Source organism: Dama dama, chromosome 25 (assembly GCF_033118175.1).
Source record: "Dama dama isolate Ldn47 chromosome 25, ASM3311817v1, whole genome shotgun sequence".
Taxonomy (NCBI): Eukaryota; Metazoa; Chordata; class Mammalia; order Artiodactyla; family Cervidae; genus Dama; species Dama dama.
In genome coordinates, this window is record NC_083705.1 from 45,441,591 (window position 1) to 45,464,092 (window position 22,502).

Below are 22,502 nucleotides of genomic sequence, written 5' to 3' on the forward strand. Positions count from 1 at the left end.
CAGGAGATATGGTGACCATGGCCAGTCCCCTTGTGCTTTGCTGCTGGTGCTTCCACTCATTCTGTGCCCCAAAGATCCAGGCCCGCCCCCATGGGGCTTGGGATGCGAAGCTGCAAGACAGAGCTCTGGCTGGGGCCTGGGAGCCTCTCCCTCCGCAGCCCGTGGGCTCTTCTCCATCTCAGATGGATCTCTTTGTCTTCTCTGCTCCCACCGCCAACATCGCCTTCCTGCCAGCATGAGCTCTCATCTGGTTGTTGCCAGCCTGGCTTCACCTCCCGCAGTCAGCCTGTCCCACCTTCCTGTCCGTTCCCCACACTTTATCCAGAAGGGTCTTCCATACAAGGGGCCGCTCCCTCGCTTGAAACCCTTTGTGGCCTCCTGTCGCTCTCAGGACAGACTCCAGACTCATACCACGGTGTCCGAGGCTCTAGGGGATCCGATGCCTGCCCACCTGCCCAGTTCTATCTTTCTCCCAATTTCCCCTTCCCAAATCCCCACCCAATCTCCATGGCTCTCTCTCACTCCCGCCGCTACAGACACCTAGTCTTCAATCAGACTTAAATACTTTTGTTTCTCTAGTTATAATCGTTTCTTTCTTTTCTTTCTTTCTTTCTTTTTTTCCCCTCACTCTGGCCTTGGCACTTGGGAAGTAGACAAACTCTCTCGTTTCTCGCATTCCCACGACCCTCGCCTGGGTGATTACCATCCTCATCCTCCTCTGACAAATCCTGAGAAAGCCCCACTCCAAGGCTGCTTGGCCGCATCTCCTGAGTTTCCTTGGCTCAGCTGTCTTCCCCCTTCCGCCCCGACTGCTAGCTCAGTGCCCAGCGCTTATTAGACGTTTGTTGAGGGAATGGACCGAACTGGCGTCTCACCCGGCAACCTGCGCAGACGCGATGCCAACACAAGGTGGCGCTGCAGCCACGCGCTTCGGAGGGCAGCCTCTTGCTTGGCGCAGGCCGGGCTGGTCCGGCTGTTGTCCCCACGCGGGCTCCTCCAGGCTGAGAGAGGGTCGTCTGGAGTCAGGGACGCTTGTTCAGTTCTGTGATGCCGGTGACATACGTTTGGGAACAGATTCCTGCCCTGGTACCTTCATGCAAACTTCAGAAGCTTGAGTGTGGCCTTCGCCAAAACTCGACTCATCCTGCCTTCTTCCAAAGCTCTCAGTTCTTAGCAAATTTTGTTTCCTGCCTTGCTAACTAGAGGAGTTCAGTACTCAAAGTTCATGATTCTCAGCTATTCAGTCAAGGGCTTGGTTCTTGGAGTAATTTGCTCCAGTGGTGCCTCCCTGGTGGTTCAGAGAGTGAAGAATCTGCCTGCAATGCAGGCGATCTGGGTTTGATCCCTGGGTCGGGAAGATCCTTTGGAGAAGGAAATGGCAACCCACTTCAATATTCTTGCGTGGAGAATCCCATGGACAGAGTAGCCTGGTGAGCTCCAGTCCACGGGTTCACAAAGAGTTGGATCGATTCAGCAACTAACACTTCCAGTTTTTGAAACTATCACAGGATGAATATTAGCTACTTGTTGATGAACTGGTTCATTAAATTGTTAAAAACGGTAGTTAACATGGGCATTTCAAGTACCATGGTAGGCTGGATGGCAGGAGAGAATGTCATTTTTTTTCCAGGCTATATCAGCTTAGATTCTGGAGGTAACTGCTTGTGGGGTCACTGGGTAGGGACATCTGCAAAGACAGATCAGGTAGGGTGTTTTCCCAGACTCTACCTTGCTCTCCTCTGCCTGGGGGCCATCAAATTATACTTTGAAATGCTTTTGTAGTATTCACAAAGCTGGTGGAGCCCTGCTTGGTCTGAAGCCCCCAGTTTCACTGTTGGCCAAGGTTTGGGGGCAGCTTCCTTAACCAACAAGCTCCAGTTTCCAAGTTGCCAGAGGAAGGGGTGGCCCTGGATGACCTTTCGGGGTTCTGCAGTCCTGACGGTGTGTGAATTTCCGTGAGCCACGATAATGGTGGGAGCTGGGCAAGTCGCCTGATTTTTGTGCTCATCAATTTCTTTATCTGTGAAACATGAATCATAGGAGTAATTAGCTCATAGGGTTTTAAAACAATTAGGCGAAATCGACACCTGATAAAATCAGGCATTTAAAAATGTACAAAGTCTCCCTGTTGTGCAGCCATCACCTGCATCACGTGCCAGCACTGCCAAAGGAAAGCCTGTCCCATGAAATAGCCACTCCCACGGCCCCCCTCCCAGGCCCTGGCAGCAACCCATCTGTGTTCTGTTCATGAATTTGCCTCTACTGGATATTTCATATGCAGCGTGTCCCCTACACACAAACCTTCAGGTTGAGAACTTTATGGGGAGACCTTCTGGGTTGTATTGGAGGGAGCAGCCTTGGAGGGAAAGAGGGTCATCATTGCTGATGAAAGGAGGAAGTGCTAGAACCCGGGGGCCTGGGGGCAGAGGGGAGCCTTTGAGTCAAGGGCAGTACCCTTGTAACACCAGTATTTTCTGCACCGTGAGTGTTATTTATTTATTTATTTATTTTGCATATCCATCAAGCTCTCTTGTTCCTTTTATTCACAGCTCACCCTGAAGAAGAAATTTCTAGAATCTCCCCAATTAACTGGGTCAGTGGGCTCATAGGAAGATTCGTGTTTCTTGGAGCAGAGCTGGAATTTAAAGATTCTTTAATCTCATCTTTTCACATAACAGAGGAGGAAGAATCAGGGGCCCTGAGGTTTGCTCAGACCTCAGCAGGAGTGGGTTGCAGTCAGGCCTAGAACCTGGGTCTCCGGGCTCCCAGCTCCATGGCTTTTCCATGGTTGTGTGGATCTCAGTGCCTGACTGCAGTGTCAGCACAGTTTGTATGTTGCTCGTGGACCTTGAAAAGTGGAGGGCTTCCCTGCAGCCGCCCTCTCTCCTGTTTAAATGTTTAAAATGTTTAAAACACAAAAGGCAAACTGTAGAAAAAAAATATAGCTCTTCTTCAGGAGAGAGAGTCTATTTACCTTTCTCTGTCCTGACAACCTACTTAGGTGTTAATGGACATTAACCGGTCAATCCAGGCATTCATGTGTACTTAATCATTCAGTCATGTCTGAATCTTTGTGACCCCATGGACTGTAGCCCAAGAGGCTCCTCTGTTGAGGGAATTTCCCAGGTTAAAATACTGGAGTGGGTTGTCATTCCTTTCTCCAGGGGATCTTCCCAATCCAGGGATTGAACCCGTGTCTCCTGCATTGGCAGGCAGGTTCTTTACCACTGATCCACCAGGGAAGCCCAGTCAACCCAGGAAAACATACTCATTACTCGTAGGAATCATCAAAGCCCAATATTGAGAATCTCCATGAAGACAGAAGCATCAAAAATTAATCTTTAGGCCAAAAAGGAGAATATTAAATCTGCAGTCAAAGGGAATATGGAAACTTCTAGATAAAAGAATAAAGCAGGTAAGACTGGCTCAAAAAGTGTTTGGAGAAATGACTTATTTTTGTGTGATGGGAAGAGAGCTTCTGAGAAATGAAAGTGTATCATCAACAGGGATGGCTGTATATTTAAAACTGCTGTCCAGGCTGCAGAGATCTGATGTTCTCAGGACTAGGTAAGCCAGTAATAAATGTGCTAGGACATGGTTGCTGCAGCTGAAATCTGGAAATTCTGGGAGGTTTGAGATGGTTCTCAGGAAGTGGGTGAGCGAGTGTGCTGTGAGTGTCCTTCTCAGCGAGGCTGTGGTCACCCTGCTGAGCCAGAGGCACACGGGGAGGCGTGACCCCACTGACCAGTGTGTATTCCTTCTCAGATGGCAGGGACCGCACGCCATGACCGAGAGATGGCGATCCAGGCCAAGAAGAAGCTCACCGTGACCACTGACCCCATCGAGAGGCTCCGCTTGCAGTGCCTGGCCAGGGGCTCAGCGGGCATCAAAGGGCTTGGCAGGTAGGACCCGGTCTGTAGGCTGCAGGGAGATGAAGGAGAAAGGCAGAGTGCGGCCAAGTGAGGCTGAGACCAGCCATGGGCCCTTGGGCAAGTCACTTCCTCCTGGGTCTCAGCTCCGCCTTTGTAAAATGCAGAGTTTGGAAGCACTGATCTCTGAGGTCCCTTGTGACAATTTTTGGTTCTTAAGTGCAGCTACTGGGACAAATCAAAGTGAAGGGAGAAGCACATCCAGGTATTGGAGACACCAGAAGGGGGTGACAGAGGATGAGATGGTTGGATGGCATCATTGACTCAATGGACATGAGTCTGAGCAAACTCTGGGAGACAGTGAAGGACAAGGGAGCCTGGCGTGCTCCAGTCCACAGGGTTGCAAAGAGTCAGACATGACTGAGCGACTGAACAACAAGGAGCGTAATGAGAGAGACAGCCCCTAAAGCTGTGACAATAAGGGCTGAATTATCCCAGGAAACTTGCATATGGTTCCCTTTGGTCTACAGTAGGACCTTGTTGTTTAGCCATGCTAAATGTAATAGTTTGCCTCTGCTGACCTCAAGCTCTCAGTAGGATTCAGGAGAGGCGGAGAAATGACTCTGTATGTCCAGAGAAAGCAATGGATGTGCTATTAAAGTATTCACTGAGCTTAGGATCAGATGTTTGGCATGAGTAAAATTTGAAAGTTCCCTCAACGGGGGGGGGGGGGGGGGGGGGGGTAGTGAATTAGAATAGGGAGGGAGCAATAGGGATTTAGAGGCAGTTACAGATTTTGTGTCTCCATCACTTCCAGGGACACAGGAATCTCCTGCCACCCAGGGATTCCCTCAGCTTCACAGGAGAACAGCTCCTGTTCCCGGCCCTCTGATCGTGGGATTAGTCCTCAGGCCTGGGAAACCTGAGTGGAAAGAGATTGTAAGCCTCCTAAGGGTGGGTCCTGAGTATTACCTATTTCCAAAGACCAAACCTGCTGCCTGCCATGGGTGGGGCATCGTGCTATCTCAGGGCTTTCATGGTCAAGCAAGGCTTCTCCAGGGTTCATGGGGAACTCAGGACACCAAGAGTCACAAGGACGGGCATCCTCCTGGTGTGAGAAGTTGTGTGTTAGAGACAGACAGAGTGCCAGCGCTGGGGAACTCCAACCTCCCATCTGGTGGCTGAGAGGTTTCCTTTCCCACGGGTTACTGAGCACTGGAATGTCACTTTCAACAGTCCCCCACTCTCAGACCAAGCCCAGCTCTGTCAGATGCTCCGGATGTGGGCAAATGGATCCTGGTGGCCAGGCTGTCACGGTCCAGTGGGAAGACCAGCCCACTTCCCTTCAACATTGTATTAATCCACCCTCCACCTTCGTGCTGGGGTCACATTCTTGTCCTCAGTGTAGACCCCTCGTGACTACTACTGTCTCATCTACTCCCTGGCCCATTCAGTTGAATCTCTGCTGCCGTCTATGCCACCTCTACCCCACGCCTCTATCAGCCCTTCCACTGTGAACCAGTCTACTGTGAACAGACATTGTCTCCTCCTTGGCCTTCTGCGTGAATGTGCCCTCTGCCTCCTCCCCTTTACTGGTTTTGCCCTTCCCTACATTTCTCCTCAAGGGTTGGCTGCCCCTTTCCCCATTTTTTTTTTCCTTATAGTTAGACTGGGATTATGTTTCTTTGGGGTCCACAGAAGAAAAGTGACATTCTCATCATATCAAATCAAGGATGCATGCATACTATCAACATGAGGGTGATGGTGGTTTAGTCACTCAGTTGTGTCTGACTGTGACCCCATGGACTGTAGCCCTCCAGGCTCCTCTGTCCATGAGATTTCCCAGCCAAGAGTACTGGAGTGGGTTGCCATTTCCTTCTCCAACTATCAGAATGGCTTATCACCATTGGCATTGATCTTGGTCTCCTGGCTGAGACAGTGCCTGGTTTCTCCTCTGTAAACTTGCTTTCCCCTCTGCCTCTCCATATTGGACTCTTCAAAGGGAAGTGTCTATGCAGAGCCCCACTTAGGGCCTGGGGAGCATCGTTTCCTCCTTCAGGAGAGAGTATGAGCATAATTTATTTGAAATTTGGCAAGAGAAATTTATCTTTTCTCCCGCATTTATCTACTTATCCAGTCATTTATTTAAGCCATTATTAACTCATGGATATGCATTTTATACTTTGGGTTATAACCCAACACTTTTTTATTGTTCAAATTGTTTCAGTTTTGGCTTTGGGAGCTCGTTTGGTTGGCTTCTGTTTCCGTTTGATGTATCTCCATCAATGTAGAGTTTCTTTGAGCACTTCTTTAGCTTTTGGTATAAGATACTCCAAGCTTATCTTGCAAATTTTCCCGTCCCAGTTCTAGAATCAGACATTTCTCCAAGAAGCTCATTTCCTTTTATTGGAGAATTGTATTATAAACCAAGATCTAGACTCTAGATGTTCTTGTTCTTATGGAGATATTACTTCTAGATTCTCTTGGCTGACAGAACAAGGAGATACAGATGTACAGGCTAACCCCTCTCTATATATACATATCTGTAAATATTTTATATGTATTCATCTATGTTTATATTAAGATAAATGTGAGTTCCTACTGATGTCTCCAACTCAATCCTTATTGATCAGATCATTCTAGCCTCCTGTCCTAGCTTATCTATAAATCCCGACTCCAACAGTGAGAAGCTTAGCTCCCATCGTCCCTTTAATTGTTCGGATCCAAGGCACCCATATAGCAACAAGGAAACTGTCAACTTGTATCTCCACAAGAAATATCTTTACCAACTGGAGTACAGAGGTTATGTGCAGCTCATTTTGTCTTTAGTCTTATGAACTCTACTCATTTCCAGAGTTACTTAAGTCAGCACTTTCATCTTTCCATCCCCCTTTAGTGAGATGGTCTCAAACTTTTATAAAACAGTTGAATTCTCGTAGCACAATCTGTATTCCTTCCTGGGATTCCCTGATGTGCTAAACAATTTTTTTAAATGTACACATCAAGGCTCACTCTTTGTGCTGTGAGGTTCTATGGGCTTTAGCAAATGCACATCATGTATCCTCTACTCTAGTGCTATACAGAGAAATATCACTGCCCAGAATCTCTCTCCCTTTCCCTGCATCTTTTTTTTTTTTTAACCACCTTTACAGTTTTGGCATTTTCAGAATGTCATATAATTAGAGCACACAGTATATTTTTAAATGTTTATTTTCTTTTTTGAGGGGCTGGGAAGAAGCTCACCAGAGAAGAACCTAAGACTTTTGTCTTTACTTCAAAAAACCTTGAGAGTGGCTTGCTCTTTGAATTTTTATTCTTATATCTTGTTCTTTGTGTTTTTTCTTCCATTTTGTATGGGTATATTATCTTCAGAGTGTTTCGAATTATGGATGACAATAACAACCGAACCCTTGATTTCAAAGAATTTGTGAAAGGGTTAAATGATTATGCTGTGGTCATGGAAAAGGAGGAAGCAGAAGAGCTTTTCCGGAGGTTTGATAAAGATGGAAATGGAACAATAGACTTCAATGAATTTCTTCTCACATTAAGAGTAAGTGGTCCCACGAATCACTATATCCACTGGGTTTGGCCTAACGTGGTTTGGACTGGCTATCGTGAGACTTGGTTTTCGGAAGCTGATAGCACACCACGGAGGAGATGGGCAGGAGACAATACAGGCTTAGGGATTTTCTGGAGCAGTCACAATGCACATCATTTAAAGGCACACATACAACTGCAATTGCACATCATTGAGAGGAATCAGATATTTCATTGCAGATGATACAAGGAAAGCTCATCGACTTATGTTTGTGGCTTTTTCCCCTATGTTTCTAGCCTCCAATGTCCAGAGCCAGAAAAGAGGTGATAATGCAAGCTTTTAGAAAGCTAGACAAGACTGGAGATGGTGTGATAACAATTGAAGACCTTCGAGAGGTGTACAATGCAAAACACCATCCAAAGTATCAGAATGGTGAATGGACGGAGGAGCAAGTGTTCCGGAAATTTCTGGATAACTTCGACTCACCCTACGACAAAGATGGAGTGGTGAGTGAAAGAACTTAATCTAGTGAAATTTCTTTCTGTAATTATAAATGGGAAATGGGCCCCAAGTCTTAAAAATATTATTTTATAAATAGAAGTAAAATGTTTCCTTGGTGACTATCTAGAAAGCTTAGAACAAAAGTAATAAAAATGTGTGTGTGTGTTCGTGTGTGTATGCACATATATTTGTAGGGGAGCCATATACAGCTAAATACCCATCATCTGAAGACTGTGGCATTTTGGTTAAATGTTCTGTTTCTTGGTTGCCATATTTACCATACACAGATAGCCTAATTTCAACGAACTTGATGATAATACATATTTAACTTCGAAACGAGACCATAATTCAATTTTGGGGAACATGGTTCACAGGGCATCTCGGGATGCTGCCTGCCTTTTCACACATCCTCCTGAGCATCATTTGTCATCACACTTCACTACATGAAAATGTCATTTCAGGGAAGCATTCATTAAGGGAATGCCAGATAACAGTTCACTCTGATTTAATCTTTGGTGGGCCTTGAGATGAACTTCCTTTTCTAAACTCCAGTCAACTTAAAGACAAAAGCAACCACCCATTTCCAATAACTCGTGTCTTCAAGTGACAAAATGTGTTGCTTGGTAGGATAAGGAATACTGTTTCCATAAATGTATTTAAACTGAGATGGAATTGTTAGGTAGCTAGAATAGGAAAAAGGAGTCCAGAATGGCAGTGGCTAAAAGACAAGAAAGGGAAAAGCCCATGAAAATAGAACAAAGGAAGACCAGAGGACAGGAGTGAGGACCTCAGGTAGAACAAACAGCACTCCTGGCTAGCCCAGTTTACATAGGGCAGGCCCAAGGGGAGGAAAAAAACATATAGAAAGAGGAGCCAAAGGGCCGGGGGTCTCTCTCTCCTGTGCGCACACATGCGTGTGTGCTCTCTCTCTCTCTCTCTTCTCTTTGCATCTTTTGGGTTGGCATGCCCTCACACCTCGAGGATATATTTTTCTTTATTTTCTAAATAAAACTGAGCTGTAACACGGAGCTGTAACACTGTCCAAGAGCTGTGATGCACCAACGGCTTTAACATCCGTTGCTTCAAATTTTTGTTATGACGAGACAGAACTGAGGAAATTACACACTCCCCTGACAGAATGAAAGAAAATTGAAAGTGGTAGTCACCCATCATGTCTGACTCTTTGCGAATCCATGGACTGTAACCCACTAGGCTCCTTTGTCCTTTGGATTCTCCAGGCAAGAATATTGGAGTCAGTGCCATTCACATCTCCAGGGGATCTTCCCAACCCAGGGATGGAATCCAGATTTCCTGCGTTGCAGGCATAGTCTTTGCTATCTGCTGGAGTAGGGAATGGCAACCCACTCCAGTATTCTTTTTTTTTTTTTCATTTATTTTTATTAGTTGGAGGCTAATTACTTTACAATATTGTAGTGGGTTTTGTCATACATTGACATGAATCAGCCATGGATTTACATGTATTCCCCATCCCGATCCCCCCTCCCACCTCCCTCTCTACCCGATCCCTCTGGGTCTTCCCAGTGCACCAGGCCCGAGCACTTGTCTCATGCATCTAACCTGGGCTGGTGATCTGTTTCACCATAGATAATATACATGTTTCGATGCTGTCCTCTAGAAACATCCCACCCTCGCCTTCTCCCACAGAGTCCAAAAGTCTGTTCTTGCCTGAAGAATCCCATGGAAAGAGGAGCCTTGCAGGCTACAGTCCATGGGGTTGCAAACAGTTGGACATGATTAAGTGACTAATCTTTCTTTCTTTCTTTCTTTACCATCTGAGCCACCAGGGAAGTCCAAGATAGAATGTCGTCTGTCTTTTATCAACATCCAGAAAAGGGATTTTTGACCCGGGATCAGTTCTGCTCTGAGATGCCCTGAAGGTTTAAGGTGATGGGGAAGGGAGTTCCTTGTGTGGCTGGGGCAGCAGGACCCTGGGGACAGTGACTCCTGACCTCTGCCACACAGGAAGGCTTAGTGTGGCAGTGGGCTGGAAGCGGAGATGCTGGAGATAGGGAGAGGAAACAAGCCTTCCTGTCCTAAAGGGAATTTCTTCCCCCCCGCCCCCCCCACATTTTTTTTCTGTGAAACTTCATGGTGAGCCCTATGACCAAGGGGAGGAAGATCTTTCTGTAGTTTCTGCTGACATTTTCCTGCCGGGGCAGAGAAATACCCTCCATTTTAACCTGAAGTGATTGCAGAAGTAGATTTAAAAAAGGAGCCTAGATTCTGTTGGGCAGTCAAATGCGTGGGGACAGAAACAGCAGAACCGTGTTTTCTTCCCCTGAGGCTGGCCTTTGATCTCTGAGATGGCAGTGGAAAAATAGTCAACTGTCATTTCCCCAAATTAGCCCATCTTGACGCGGGGTCCCAGGCTGTATCTACCCCCCCTCTGCAGGTGGTTCCTCCCCTTTGCCAGGGGAAACCTCAGCTGCCCTTTTCTCTAACCCAAGTCAGAATAGCCAGTTGTTGTGATTCAGCTGATTTCAAGTTCCCACCCCGTTTCTTCTGACATTTATCTTCGCAAGCCACAGTAGGTTCTCAAATACTCAAAGTAAGGGTTATTGGGGTTTTTAGCGGTTATAGCATTTGATGTCATCTGAATTTCACAGACTCTGCATAAACCCCCAGCTCTCTGGGTGCTCATCATCCAGGGAATGGATTATTCATTCAGGTTGCTAGCGGCCCTGGCCCTGAAGAACTGCGGAATCTGATTGTTTTAAAGAGGGGCGGGGCGGGAGGTGGAGTACAAGGATTTACAGTTTTAACAAGTGTCGCAAATGACTCTTATTCACATTGGTATTCGAGATCTTTGCCTCTCAAAGATTCAGAAGTACCTGATTTAATGACTAAATCTACTATGCATACCCTGGAGGAGGAAACGGCAGCCCACTCACTCCAGTATTCTTGCCTGGAGAATCCCATGGAGAGAGGAGCCTGGCAAGCTACAGTCATAGAGTCACAGAATTGGACAGGATTGAAGTGACTTAGAATGCACACATGCACATATTATGCACAGAAACTTCACTTAGCATAATTATAAATCTGAATAGTATTTGTTGAGCACTTATTATTGCCCAGACGTTGTGCCAAGGACTTTCCAGGGATATTCCATTTAATAGGAGTAATGAAAATGTTTCTTACACCTGATGAATGATTCAGACTTTTCTATATTGAGTCACATTTTAAATGAACAAAGAGCTGTTGTTATAAAGGAACTCCAGATGGAGCTGAAAGCTGGAGAACTGGGGAATGCAAAGCAGGCCAGAAATAAAGAAACTCAAGAAAGAAGCACATTAATGGTACTCTATAATTATTAACAAAAGCTGTTGTACGTGTATTCTTTATTTCTACTTCCAGGCATTGACAGGCACAGCTCAGTTACTAGCTCCATTCAATGTCTTTCTTCCTACTGCTTTTTACTCTTTTATGGGGTGGGGTGAGAGCAGAGAGGCAGGAGGAAGAGAGAGAGGTGAGAAGAAAAGGAGACAAGGATGGATCCTATGACTTTTTTCTCTGTTCCCTTATAATTTCAGCACAAAATGCAAGTGGGTCAGTCAACTCATGATTCTTGGAAGAGATAAGAATGTTCCCCAAGACTTGGTAAGAAAGGAGTTTGCTGTTAGGGACTAGAAAGGGGTTTTGAATTATTTATGGATTTTACTTTTTGTGTTCTTTTCAATCCCTCATGACACTGAAATTTGAGGGCTAGCTGGAAAAGCGATAACTTTCCCAGACAACCATCATTACTGTGTCTGTCCTCCCATATGAGCTGGTCTGTAAAGAAAGAAAGAAAGAAAAAGAAAGAGAAGTCGCTCGGTCGTGTCTGACTCTTTGTGACCCCATGGACTGTAACCTACCAGGCTCCTTAGTCCATGGGATTTTCCAGGCAAGAATACTGGAGTAGGTTGCCATTTCCTTCTCCAGGGGATCTTCCCGACCCAGGGATTGAACCCGGGTCTCCTGCATTGTAGGCAGACACTTTACCGTCTGAGCTAAGCTGGTCTGTACTTGGGGCTAAATTCACTGGTCACAGAGATCAAACCAAAGAACAATTATTTCCCTGAGTCAACTAATTGTGTCTGCTAATACAGTTGAATTAGAGTGCACTTGTCACATGCACCTATTTAAAAATACATTGGTAACTGCATTTCTTCTCTTGAAAAGGAAAGCAAAGTAAAATCTTAGCATAAGTAAACATATTAGTTGAAACAGGCATGGAAAGAGAGAGAACCCAAGTGGGGATGGAGTGGGGGGATCTTTTAGAACTTACTCTGTGCCTGGAATGAATCATATATATCTTAAAAAAGCATGAAGCCAAGGCGTGTTTAACAAGAAATCTCTTTCCTTATCTGTAGGACGGAGCTCCATTTTTATTTTTATTTTTTTTTCCGTTCCATTTTGAAAGGTAAAAAACATGTCTTGTCTTGACACAAGAACATGAGGGTGGTATTTCTGACATGTCACCAAAAGAGGGTATACACTGCAGTTAATGAACCCATGTCTCTTATTCTCAGTTTCAGTCTCACTTACCTGGACAGATGGGCTTCTTCTATTATAGGAAGATGAGACCTGCATCTCACTTTCCATTTAGGTTGGTTTGGAAATTTTTGAGACTTTCTTCCTTTATTCCCCTTGGCCACTCCCTCATGGCCATCCTCAACCTCATCTTTTCTCTTTTTCTAGATCTGTTCCTCAGTGGTGTCACTAAAAAGTCCCCTTGACTGAAATTACCCTCCCATTTACAGGTCCTGGAGATGTCCCTCAACTGAAATGGTGAGAAGCAAAGCTTTGTGTGTTTTTTTTTTTCCTAACTTTTACACTGCAGGTGACTCCTGAGGAGTTCATGAACTACTACGCCGGGGTGAGCGCGTCCATTGACACTGATGTGTATTTCATCGTCATGATGCGAACCGCCTGGAAGCTCTGAATGTATGACCTGGGAACAGGGGACCTTAAGGGCTGCCATGTGGCTCCAAATGATTAAACATCAGCTCAAAACCAGGATCAGCGCTGAGTTCATATTCATTCCAGGGTTTCTTACGTGTTTACATATACTGCATTCTCTAGGGCAGAAGAAATAAAGGTGTTAAGTATTTAACTGTCACTTCTCTGAGGCTGTTTCCTTAGTTCTAAAATATATATCAGTTAAAATAAGGTCCATAAGTCTCCTAGAACCAGGCTAAAAAAAATTAGATTTCTTCCTTGGCTATTAATAAAATTTCGAAAATTATAATCCCACACAGGTACCCAGAGTGTTTCTCCACCTCCAATTAGATGGTGCATTTCTAGGTTGAAGAATTTATCTATTTTTAAGACTGATGGTAAATCTTCATGAGTCTCAGTCCCAATCTGGGGATCAGAAGGAGACCCCACGTTAGCCTCTATTTTCAGAGAGTTTCAAGTTTCAAAGTTTCAAGTTTCAAAACTTGAGTTTCTCTGCTTGCAGTTTCAGTAAGCCTCAGTTTGGCCAATAGATTTAAAATGACATTTTTGGGGTCATTTTAAAGGCTGATGTGAGACTAGACACCTTTTCCTTGAGCAGTAGAGTCAGGACAGTGCCTGTGGTTAAATTCTGAAACTGGGCTGTGCTCTCAGGATTTATGTGGGACATCTCACCCTGTGAGTGGGCACAGCACATTGGGGGTCTGGTGGAAGGTTCCTCTCCGCCCTCCCGGCTGTGGGCCCATCACGCTGAAGTTCCCACCAGCACGAAGAGACAGAGTGAGGCATAGACGAGGACCATAGGCACACCCCAAAGCTGAGTTTCCATCCTGACATTTTGTGGCTCAAAGTCTCCTCCTCTCAGGTCTAAGCTCTGGCTTCATGTTGTTGACGTGTGAGCATCTCCCCAGGAGAGGCTTCTAAGCAAAGGCAGCGCCTGCTGCTGGAGAGTAGATACTGAAACCACAGCTCTCTCTGCCTGTTTTCTGTTCCTGGGCCAGAGATCAAAACACAGAGACTAGTCCTCTGGCTATCGTGCTGGAGGTGATGACCTTGTTACTCAAAGACAGTCAGCCATTCTGACCCTGGCTGCACTCCTCCCCTGGTTTGGGGACATAGACTGGGGTATTGGTCCCCTTCAAGATCTTATGTATTCAAGTGGCTCTGGATTTAGGGTCAGAACAGACTTGCCATTTTTCTTATCAGTTCACTTGTTTACTTGGTGAATTTGGAATCTGAGATCAGGATATATATTGATTTAAAAATTGTGAAAACAAAAGTTTCCGGGTGAGAATTATAGCAATTGTTAAAGAGGACACATTGCTTTGTTTGTTGTTGAGTTACCCTGATGACAGGCTGGAAAAAGGACCTTTTTCTTTAGGGTGAGAGCAACCCTATGTCATGGGAAGCTAGCTTTTTTGCAAATTAATTGCAAAAGTCTGATTTTCTATTGGACTTATTATCAAAGCTTATGTAGACAGTGGTTGTCCAAAAGGCACCAAATATTATAAAGAAATATAAGTAGAAAACCAGAGGAAGTTATGAAGAAATGGACAGAAAAATATTCATGTTTTCTGCAGCCTGGGCCTTGCATATTGTGACTAAAGAAGGGGTCCCCAGTTAGCTGGGCACACTGGTTTCGAGCCTGCTGCTCTAGATAATTTGTGTCTTTGATTCTGGGGATGACTCATGCCTCTGATTAACTGGGGCCATAGAATAAGCATGTGATTCTAGAAGGACTAGGTTGCAGCTACCAGCTTTGTCTTGCCCAGTAGTACTTTGCTTCCTGTCTAATTGGGGTGCAGGGCACCACTATCAGATTTCTGATCATTCATGCCTCACAGGGCAGCTGGTCACATTCAGTTACCTCCCTTCTAACAGGTTTGGTTCTGACTGGCAGTGAGGAATCTACCCACATTCCTCTCTACCCTGCCACCCTCCAGAAACCAGATCTAATAGCCTGTTGGTCAGGGTCACTCCATTCCTGCTCTCAGCCTTAACCTGTGACTAGGCCAGAAATCACTTATTATTTAAATCTATTCCTTCTCGTATCAGTGGGAAGAACAGAGAAGAGTCATTAAAAATCATTTGCTAATATTTTTCAGTATATATTTTCTTTTTAGTTAACTTATACAGTTAAAACGTTACTCCCTTTGCAATTAAAAGCAAAGATAAACTGACCACTTGGGTCAGAAGATAAAAGAAAAAAAGTGTCTCCAAAAGAACACTTCAGAGCACTTCACCTGGACCTGGACAGGTTGGGCCTAGACCCTAGATATGATATTAGACAAGCAAGCCTAAGAGAAGAGGATGAAATTGGCAGCTTTTCATGAAGCAGGAACAATGTATGGAAACATTCTGCAAATCAGGATTGGTGAGAACAGGCCGCCAGTATCTGCACTGAATCTGGGCCTCTAATCCCTCCCAAGGCAAACAAACCCAGGCCAGGCAAGAGAAGACCTTGACTCAGCTGCTGTCAAGAGCTGCAGGGCATCCTGACTGAATTCCAGTTAGAGGGCAAATAAGAAACCTGCAATGCATGACTAGAATTATGGACTGAGACAGATCTCCTCCAGCCAGTCAATGGGGCTGATCTTCAAAGTCATGTCAACCTTGATAGGATTTCTTCCCAGGCCCAGATGGTGCTCTGGGGGACAATGTATGGTTCTTTGTGGTTTGGTGGCCAAGCACAGAGTCACATTTCATACTGTAATAGCAGCTTTTAAGGCAGAGCTGGGCCCCCTCCAAGTAGGCCATATGCATCATGGTTTTAGGGTAAAGAGATATCCCATCAAAAAATATTTTTTGAGCCACTGCCGCGTGCCATGTTCTTTTCAAGGCTGTGGGGATAAGCAATTTTTGTTGTTGTTGTTCAGTCACTAAGTCGTGTCTGACTCTTTGTGATCCCATGGACTGCAGCACGACAGGCTTCCTTGTCCTTCACTGTCTCCCAGAGTTTGCTCAGATTCATGTCCATTGAGTCAGTGATACCATCCAACCATCTCATCCTTTGCTACCCTCTTCTCCTTTTGCTTTTAATCTTTCCCAGCATCAGGGTCTTTTCCAATGACTCTGCTGTTTGCATCAGGTGGCCAAAGTATTGGAGCTTTTTTAAGGGGTGGTATAAGATCAGTTCTGGGTGTTCATTGGAAGGACTGATGTTGAAGTTGAAACTCCAATCCTTTGGCCACCTGATGCGAAGAGCTGACTTATTTGAAAAGACACTGATGCTGGGAAAGATAGATGGCAGGAGAAGGGGATGACAGAAGATGAGATGGTTGGATGGCATCACTGACTCAATGGACATGGGTTTGGGTGGACTCCAGCAGTTGGTGATGGACAGGGAGGCCTGGTGCGCTGCAGTTCATGGGGTTGCAAAGAGTCGGACACGACTGAGTGACTGAACTGGAACTGGAAGCAATGTGCCAGAATAAATGCAAATAAAACTACTGGCTCTCAGACCAGTCTAACTGCATACAGTCTTTAAGAAATCAGAGAGGAAGGGAAAGGTGGGCACTGAAATTCGCCTCTCTGTCTTGTCTAGCTTCTGAAGCAGGGCAGTTGGGACCCTTCACACAGTGGTATATGGGAGATTCCATTGTAAATCTGATGGATGTAGACAATCAAGGAAAATACCCCTCTATTCTTGGAGGCAGGTCACTGGCCCTTCACTTCACTTAGTGGGTATGGATTGCCTCATTGAACCTGGAGAGTACCAGCAGGTGATGGATGCTTCCACCCACATCAGGCTTCTTACAGATGCAATTTTTTCAGCTGATGTTTAATCAAGTGGAGATTAAATTAACCAAATATGTTCTTGGATGGTGTGTGGGTGTCTTTCTACTCTTTCTTCATGTAATTCTACTAACATGCTCTAAGGACTATCCCTTGTTGGATTTATGGGTATCTCTTGGGGGCATAAAATAAACAACTTCACAGCTTCCAGTTTTTCAGATTAGTCAGCAAACTTGCTTTCCTGGAAATTATAGCCTGTTCTCTTAAATGAAGAGCTTGGTGGAAAGACATAGACAAGTTTGAAATTTTAGAAATGCTTATGACTGAAGGGAAAACAAACATGCTGAGGATTTGATAGACTGTCATATAATGTTATTTATATGTAATTGATCCTTTGAGAGCTGTATTTCTAAGCACAGTTTACTTCTCCAAGTTGCTTATATGAAAACTACATAAACCTTGATAGAGATAGCTAGTTATTTGTTATAATAAAAACACAATAGATGAATCTCTTAAAATTATGTGTTCCAAAGCAGATGATGGGTGAAATCTGTTGACAGACACCTGAACACATGATTGCCGGGGGTTTTGAGAACAGAGCTGTGTGAGAAGGGGCCTTTTTGTTGTCTCAGTTGGTGCGGTGAGGGGTTGTGGTGAAACAGCTCTTCCTCTCTGAGAATAGCACCATCTTCTTGTTTCATTCTCACACCTGCTTTGCCAGAGCCAGTATTTTCCTTCATAAAACAGAGTGGAAGGTGCTCCTCAGGAGAGAACCCCTCCCTGAAAAACATGAACAATCAACCAGCAGCTGAAGTTGGACCTCACCTCCACCAGAAAAGTATACGGAACCAGGGAGAGGACATCTCCAAACATAATGGCCTGTCTTCTTTTGTTCTGGATTCTTCTCCCTCTTCCTCATGAATGGAATTCATTCATTATTGCTCTAGAGTATCATAAAGGTCCTAGTAGCCATTGAACTCTGTAGATGAATTTTCTGTTTCACCCAGGGTCCCATGAGCACCATGGGTCTCCGGCTCTGTGTTGGTTCCTGACAGTGGACCGGAGGTAAGCAGCTCAGATGCAGAAAGGGTCGCACCCAGCTTTATGTTATGCTGGCGAGGTAACCATTGTTCATCTCCAGTTTCACTCTGCTCGTAGTAAATTTACAAGCGCCGAAGAATTGATGCTTTTGAACTGTGGTGTTGGAGAAGACTCTTGAGAGTCCCTTGGACTGCAGGGAGATCCAACTTGTCCATCCTAAAGGAAATCAGTCCTGAATATTCATTGGAAGGACTGATGCTAAAGCTGAATTCTCCAATACTTTGGCCACCTGATGTGAAGAACTGACTCATCGGAAAAGATCCTGATGCTGGGAAAGATTGAAGGTGGGAGGAGAAGGGGACGACAGAGGATGAGATGGTTGGATGGCATCACTGACTCAATGGACATGAGTTTGAGTAAACTCTGGGAGTTGTTGATGGACAGGGAGGCCTGGTGTGCTGCAGTCCATGGGGTCACAAAGAGATGGACATGACTGAGCGACTGAACTGAACTGTGACTTAGAGCTCAAGCACCTGAAATTTGAATCAAAATCTGAGCCTGTAGTTTGTAATCCTGTTATCAAAGCCTTGGGTACCTATTTCTTGATTATTATTATCTTATTTAAAAAAAGTTTTGGCTACACAGGGCGGCATGTGGGATCTTAGTTCTTTGACCAGGGATGGAACCCCTGCTCCCCAAAGTGGAAGTGCAGAATCTTAACCCCTGGACCACCAGGGAAGTCCCGGGTACCTATTTCTTTGCTCATCTTAACCCTTGCACTCAGGAACTGGTATTGAATCTGGGAACATCTTGATCTTAAACTTGGGATGTCTGAGTTGCTGATGTCCTAGAAACACTCAGGCCCCATGCAGAGCTGAAGGCCATCAGTCCTCTGAGCGAGCCTTAGAACAGGACAACGACCTGCAGTTGAGACAAAACGACAGATGCCAAGTGGCCTGTTCTGCCAAGTGCTTCCACTTTGATGGGATAAAGTGCCACACGAATGCAGGAAATTATCAAATGTCAGGCATTACATCAGGTAAACCCAGATTGGTACTTTAGTTTCCCGGGATATTGGGAAATAAAATACCGTTCTACAAATTTCATACTCAGTCCTGCCAAAAATCTCATTTAGCGATATCATTCACTATCCATTTGCTTCAGGTTATCTCTGAAACTACAAAGTGAATGTAGTAAGTCACCATTAATTCAGGCTCCAATAATTGAGCTCATTTAGATAGAGTGACAATTTACTTTTGTTTCATCTATACTAAAACAAGTGGGACAAGTCAGTAACCTAAAGAAAATGGTGAAAGCTGGGCCCATCTATATTCATATGTGCTTTGCAGGTGCTTGGAGATATCTGTTAATATTTGCATGCGAATGTAATTACTTATGCTAGTCACAAAAAGTTCCTACATATAAAACAATCCCAGGCCAACAGTTAGTTGACAATGCTTTCATTGCATAACTGAAAAAAAAATTATTTTGTTTTTAGATATTTCGAGATAGTGAGGTGTTCCTATATGCAAATCCTCTCCTGATAAGATTTTTAAATAGAAATTGAATAGAATTATGCTCCAAAACAATGTTTTATAAAGCAGATTTCCCAAGATATTTATCAAATAAAATTTTAAATATTCTGTTTCAAAAGCTGTGCATGCTTCTAGAGGTAGGCTAGACAGGCACTGAAAGCAAGGGCTTGTCTTTCATAACAATAATTAGGATTTCATTTCTAGGAACCAGAGATTGAGACTTTTTGAGCTGCAAAGTTAGACATGGCTTAATTTACAATACCACCCTTGTCATTTTGTTACATTATCTGACTGTGCCTTGCTGTTAACTTGATTCTGATCTAGTAGGATTTCTGCAGTTTTTAGGCTTGAAACATTAACTGTTGTTGTTGTTTAGTTGCTAAATTGTGTCTGACCCTTTTGTGACCCCATGGACTGTAGCTCACCACATTCCTCTGTCCATGGGATTTCCCAGGTAAGAATACTGGAGTGGGTTGCTGTTTCCTCCTCTAGGGAATCTTCATGACCCAGGGATAGAACCCCCCTCTCCTTCATTGACAGGTAGATTCTCTACCACTGAGCCACCAGGGAAGTCTGAAGCATTAACTAGTCTTAAAAGAATTCATCTAGCTTTTCTATTTCCATTTTAAAGTATTTCCAAAATATATTTCTTTTTACTAACGAACTTGTTACATATCATGCTTCTTTAGGTTTACTTCCCTGATGATGCTTCTGAATTATTTAAAAATTTACCTGAGTGATGTTTCAGTTACAGTAATGAAATTTCTTTGAAAATGATTAGGCCCTGTTCAGACTGTACTCTCTTGTGCTTTTAAAAGAACAGAACTTAATTACCCATAAACACCACTTTTTTTTGACAGCCAAGAATGAGAGTTTGAAAATGTGATGTTAATATTCCTTTTCCTGCAGGGCTGGATTACTGCCATCTGATGGGCCAAGCAAGTTCCCAGAATGCTCATCCTCTGAGCGATGCTTCCAAGACTATGGGGAATATTATTACTCTCTGGGCTGGTATTAAGGAATAGGGGAGGTTAAGGGTTGGGGAGAGAGACAGAACCTAGAGGTTGGTTACTACTCTGTGTATCTTTGCTCTTAACTCTATTGCCTGTTATAGGAAGCTCAGGGCCAAGCATGAAACACTAACACATATCCTTGCCAAATTGAGAAGCTGGACAAGTTTGCCTTTAGCAGCTCCCCTGTGGCTAGTCCCCTGCACCTGCTACTGAACCCTAAGCATCATATACTCCTGGGTACTCAAGGATCCTGGGAAGTACCCCACTCTCTAGTTCTATCCCTATCTAAGTGTTTGGTCTAGCCTCTCCTTCACTAAAAAGGTTTTCACCTATTATTTTATGCTATAAATTTCTCTGCCTTAAAGTATTAATAACAACCACCAATAAGATCATACAAAGTAAATTCTGGAGTAGCACTGTCCCATGGAACTTTCTGTAATGATGGCAGTGTCCTATATTGTATTCTCTGAGATGTCAGCCACTAGTCACAGATGACTAGTGTGACTGAGAAACTGAATTTTTCATTATGCTTAATTTTAATTGATTTAAAACACTGTATTTGGCTACTGCATTGGATAACACAGCTCTAGAGATTTTTATCTTAATGCAAGAAATGATGGTCACAGGGGAACTATAGCTGGCCAGTGGGCAGGCAGGCCCTTGCAGACGCCCCATTTCAGAGTCAGAGGGGAAAGGCAAGCCAGGCTTCCCCGCCTGATTTGCCTGACCTTGACTGGTGGCCAGTTGCAAAGCAAACTCAATAGAAAAGATTTCAGGGAGATGTAAACTGCTCTACAATGACCCACATGTTTTGACACCATTTCCTTCTTTTCCCTTGCCCTTTATCCCTCTCAGGTTTCAAAAGAAGACTTCTTGAACTATTATGCTGGTGTTAGTGCGTCTATTGACACCGATGCCTATTTCATTTTAATGATGAGAGAATCCTGGAGATTATGACTTTTGTCTATTAATTCTTTTGCAAATCAGGGACTTTCAGAGAATGGAATGAGTTTGAAAGAAGTCCAATGCTGTAGATTTTGATAAACTGAAGTTTCTGGGAGATCTGGAAGTTTAGAAGCAATAGATCTTCAGTCATCTTATTTCTTTACCTGGAACATGTTCATTTCCTTAAATGCCTGAGGATCTATTTTCAAATCAGAAATAAAGGAAAGAAAGAAGGAAGAAAGAAAACTGTGAAGTGAGACTGAGAGGTGTTTCTTAGTGAAATAATGCCCTTGTTATAGTTGTGCCTCTTCTAGATGTAAATGTAGTTGTTTGTCTACACCTTCACTTTATCTGCTGTCTTTGGAGTCTGTAGTAGAAGGTGATAATAAAAGAATTGGAGGAAAATCCATCCGTGTAAAATTTCCTGAGCTTACTCATTTTAATATTTCTCTTGGTGAATACTTTACAAATAAAATTTATTTTATTCTGAAATTCAAGGGCTTTTGGGGGGCTATTTTAATACTTTAATAGGGGATGTAAATTCAGCAAATTGCCACACTTGCCTGAACAGAGGACCTAAACACCTCCTGTGACCAAAGGAAGGTAAGTTGAACTGGCTCACCTGACTGAAGGTGGAGCTTCCTGGAGTGACTCACTTCCTGGATCAGCCTGTTAGGTTGCTTGAGAGAGATGCAAACAGAAAGAGAAGTGCCTTTTAGAAGCCAGGGAGGCTTTCTGGACCTTTGTGGCAAACTGGGGAGGGGGGACTTTGAAACTGTTTTGGGAATTCACCTTTTTTGGTTGTTATTGTTAAATATTTATTTATTTGGCTGCAGTGGGTTTTAGTTGCTGCATGTGGGGTCATCGACCTTCATTGCAGTGTGTGAACTCTGTTGTGACATGTGGGATCTAGTTCCCTGACCAAGGATTGAACCTGGGCCCCCTGCATTGGGAGTGTGGAGTCTTAGCCCCTGGACCACCAAGGAAGTCCCTGGAATTCATCTTTTGAACTCATGCTTCTAGGCTACTCCCTAAGGAAGGTGATGTCAGATTTTCTGACTCATTTTTTCTGCCTCTAATGACTGCTTCCCAGGGAACAAAAACAGCTGGGCATACCCATAGGTCCTTCATTTTGGAAAAGAAGAAGTGTGGGTGGAAGAAGAGACAGAAGGCTAAAGCTGGGCTTCTCAGGCCTTAATGAGCCTACACGTCACCAGGATCTTGTTAATTTGCTAGTTCAGATTCAGAAGTCTGAGGTGAGGACTGAACTTCAGGCTTTCTAACAAGCTTCCCTGTGATGTTGATGCCTCTGGTCTCTGGGTAAAACTTTGAGCAGTGAGGGTAAAGAGATACCAGCTTGGTTACT

At 44.3% G+C, this 22,502-nt stretch overlaps 1 protein-coding gene across 1 annotated transcript; it reads left to right on the forward strand.

The window, feature by feature from the left end:
- The first annotated feature begins 3,366 nt into the window (after window positions 1–3,366).
- On the forward strand, window positions 3,367–12,882 carry CAPSL (calcyphosine like). The gene is made up of 5 exons (XM_061129590.1): window positions 3,367–3,415; window positions 3,766–3,902; window positions 7,242–7,419; window positions 7,704–7,913; window positions 12,752–12,882. The coding sequence occupies exons 2-5, from the start codon at window positions 3,766–3,768 to the stop codon at window positions 12,851–12,853; spliced, it is 627 nt and encodes a 208-aa protein (XP_060985573.1). The 5' UTR covers window positions 3,367–3,415; the 3' UTR covers window positions 12,854–12,882.
- The last annotated feature ends 9,620 nt before the right edge of the window (window positions 12,883–22,502 follow it).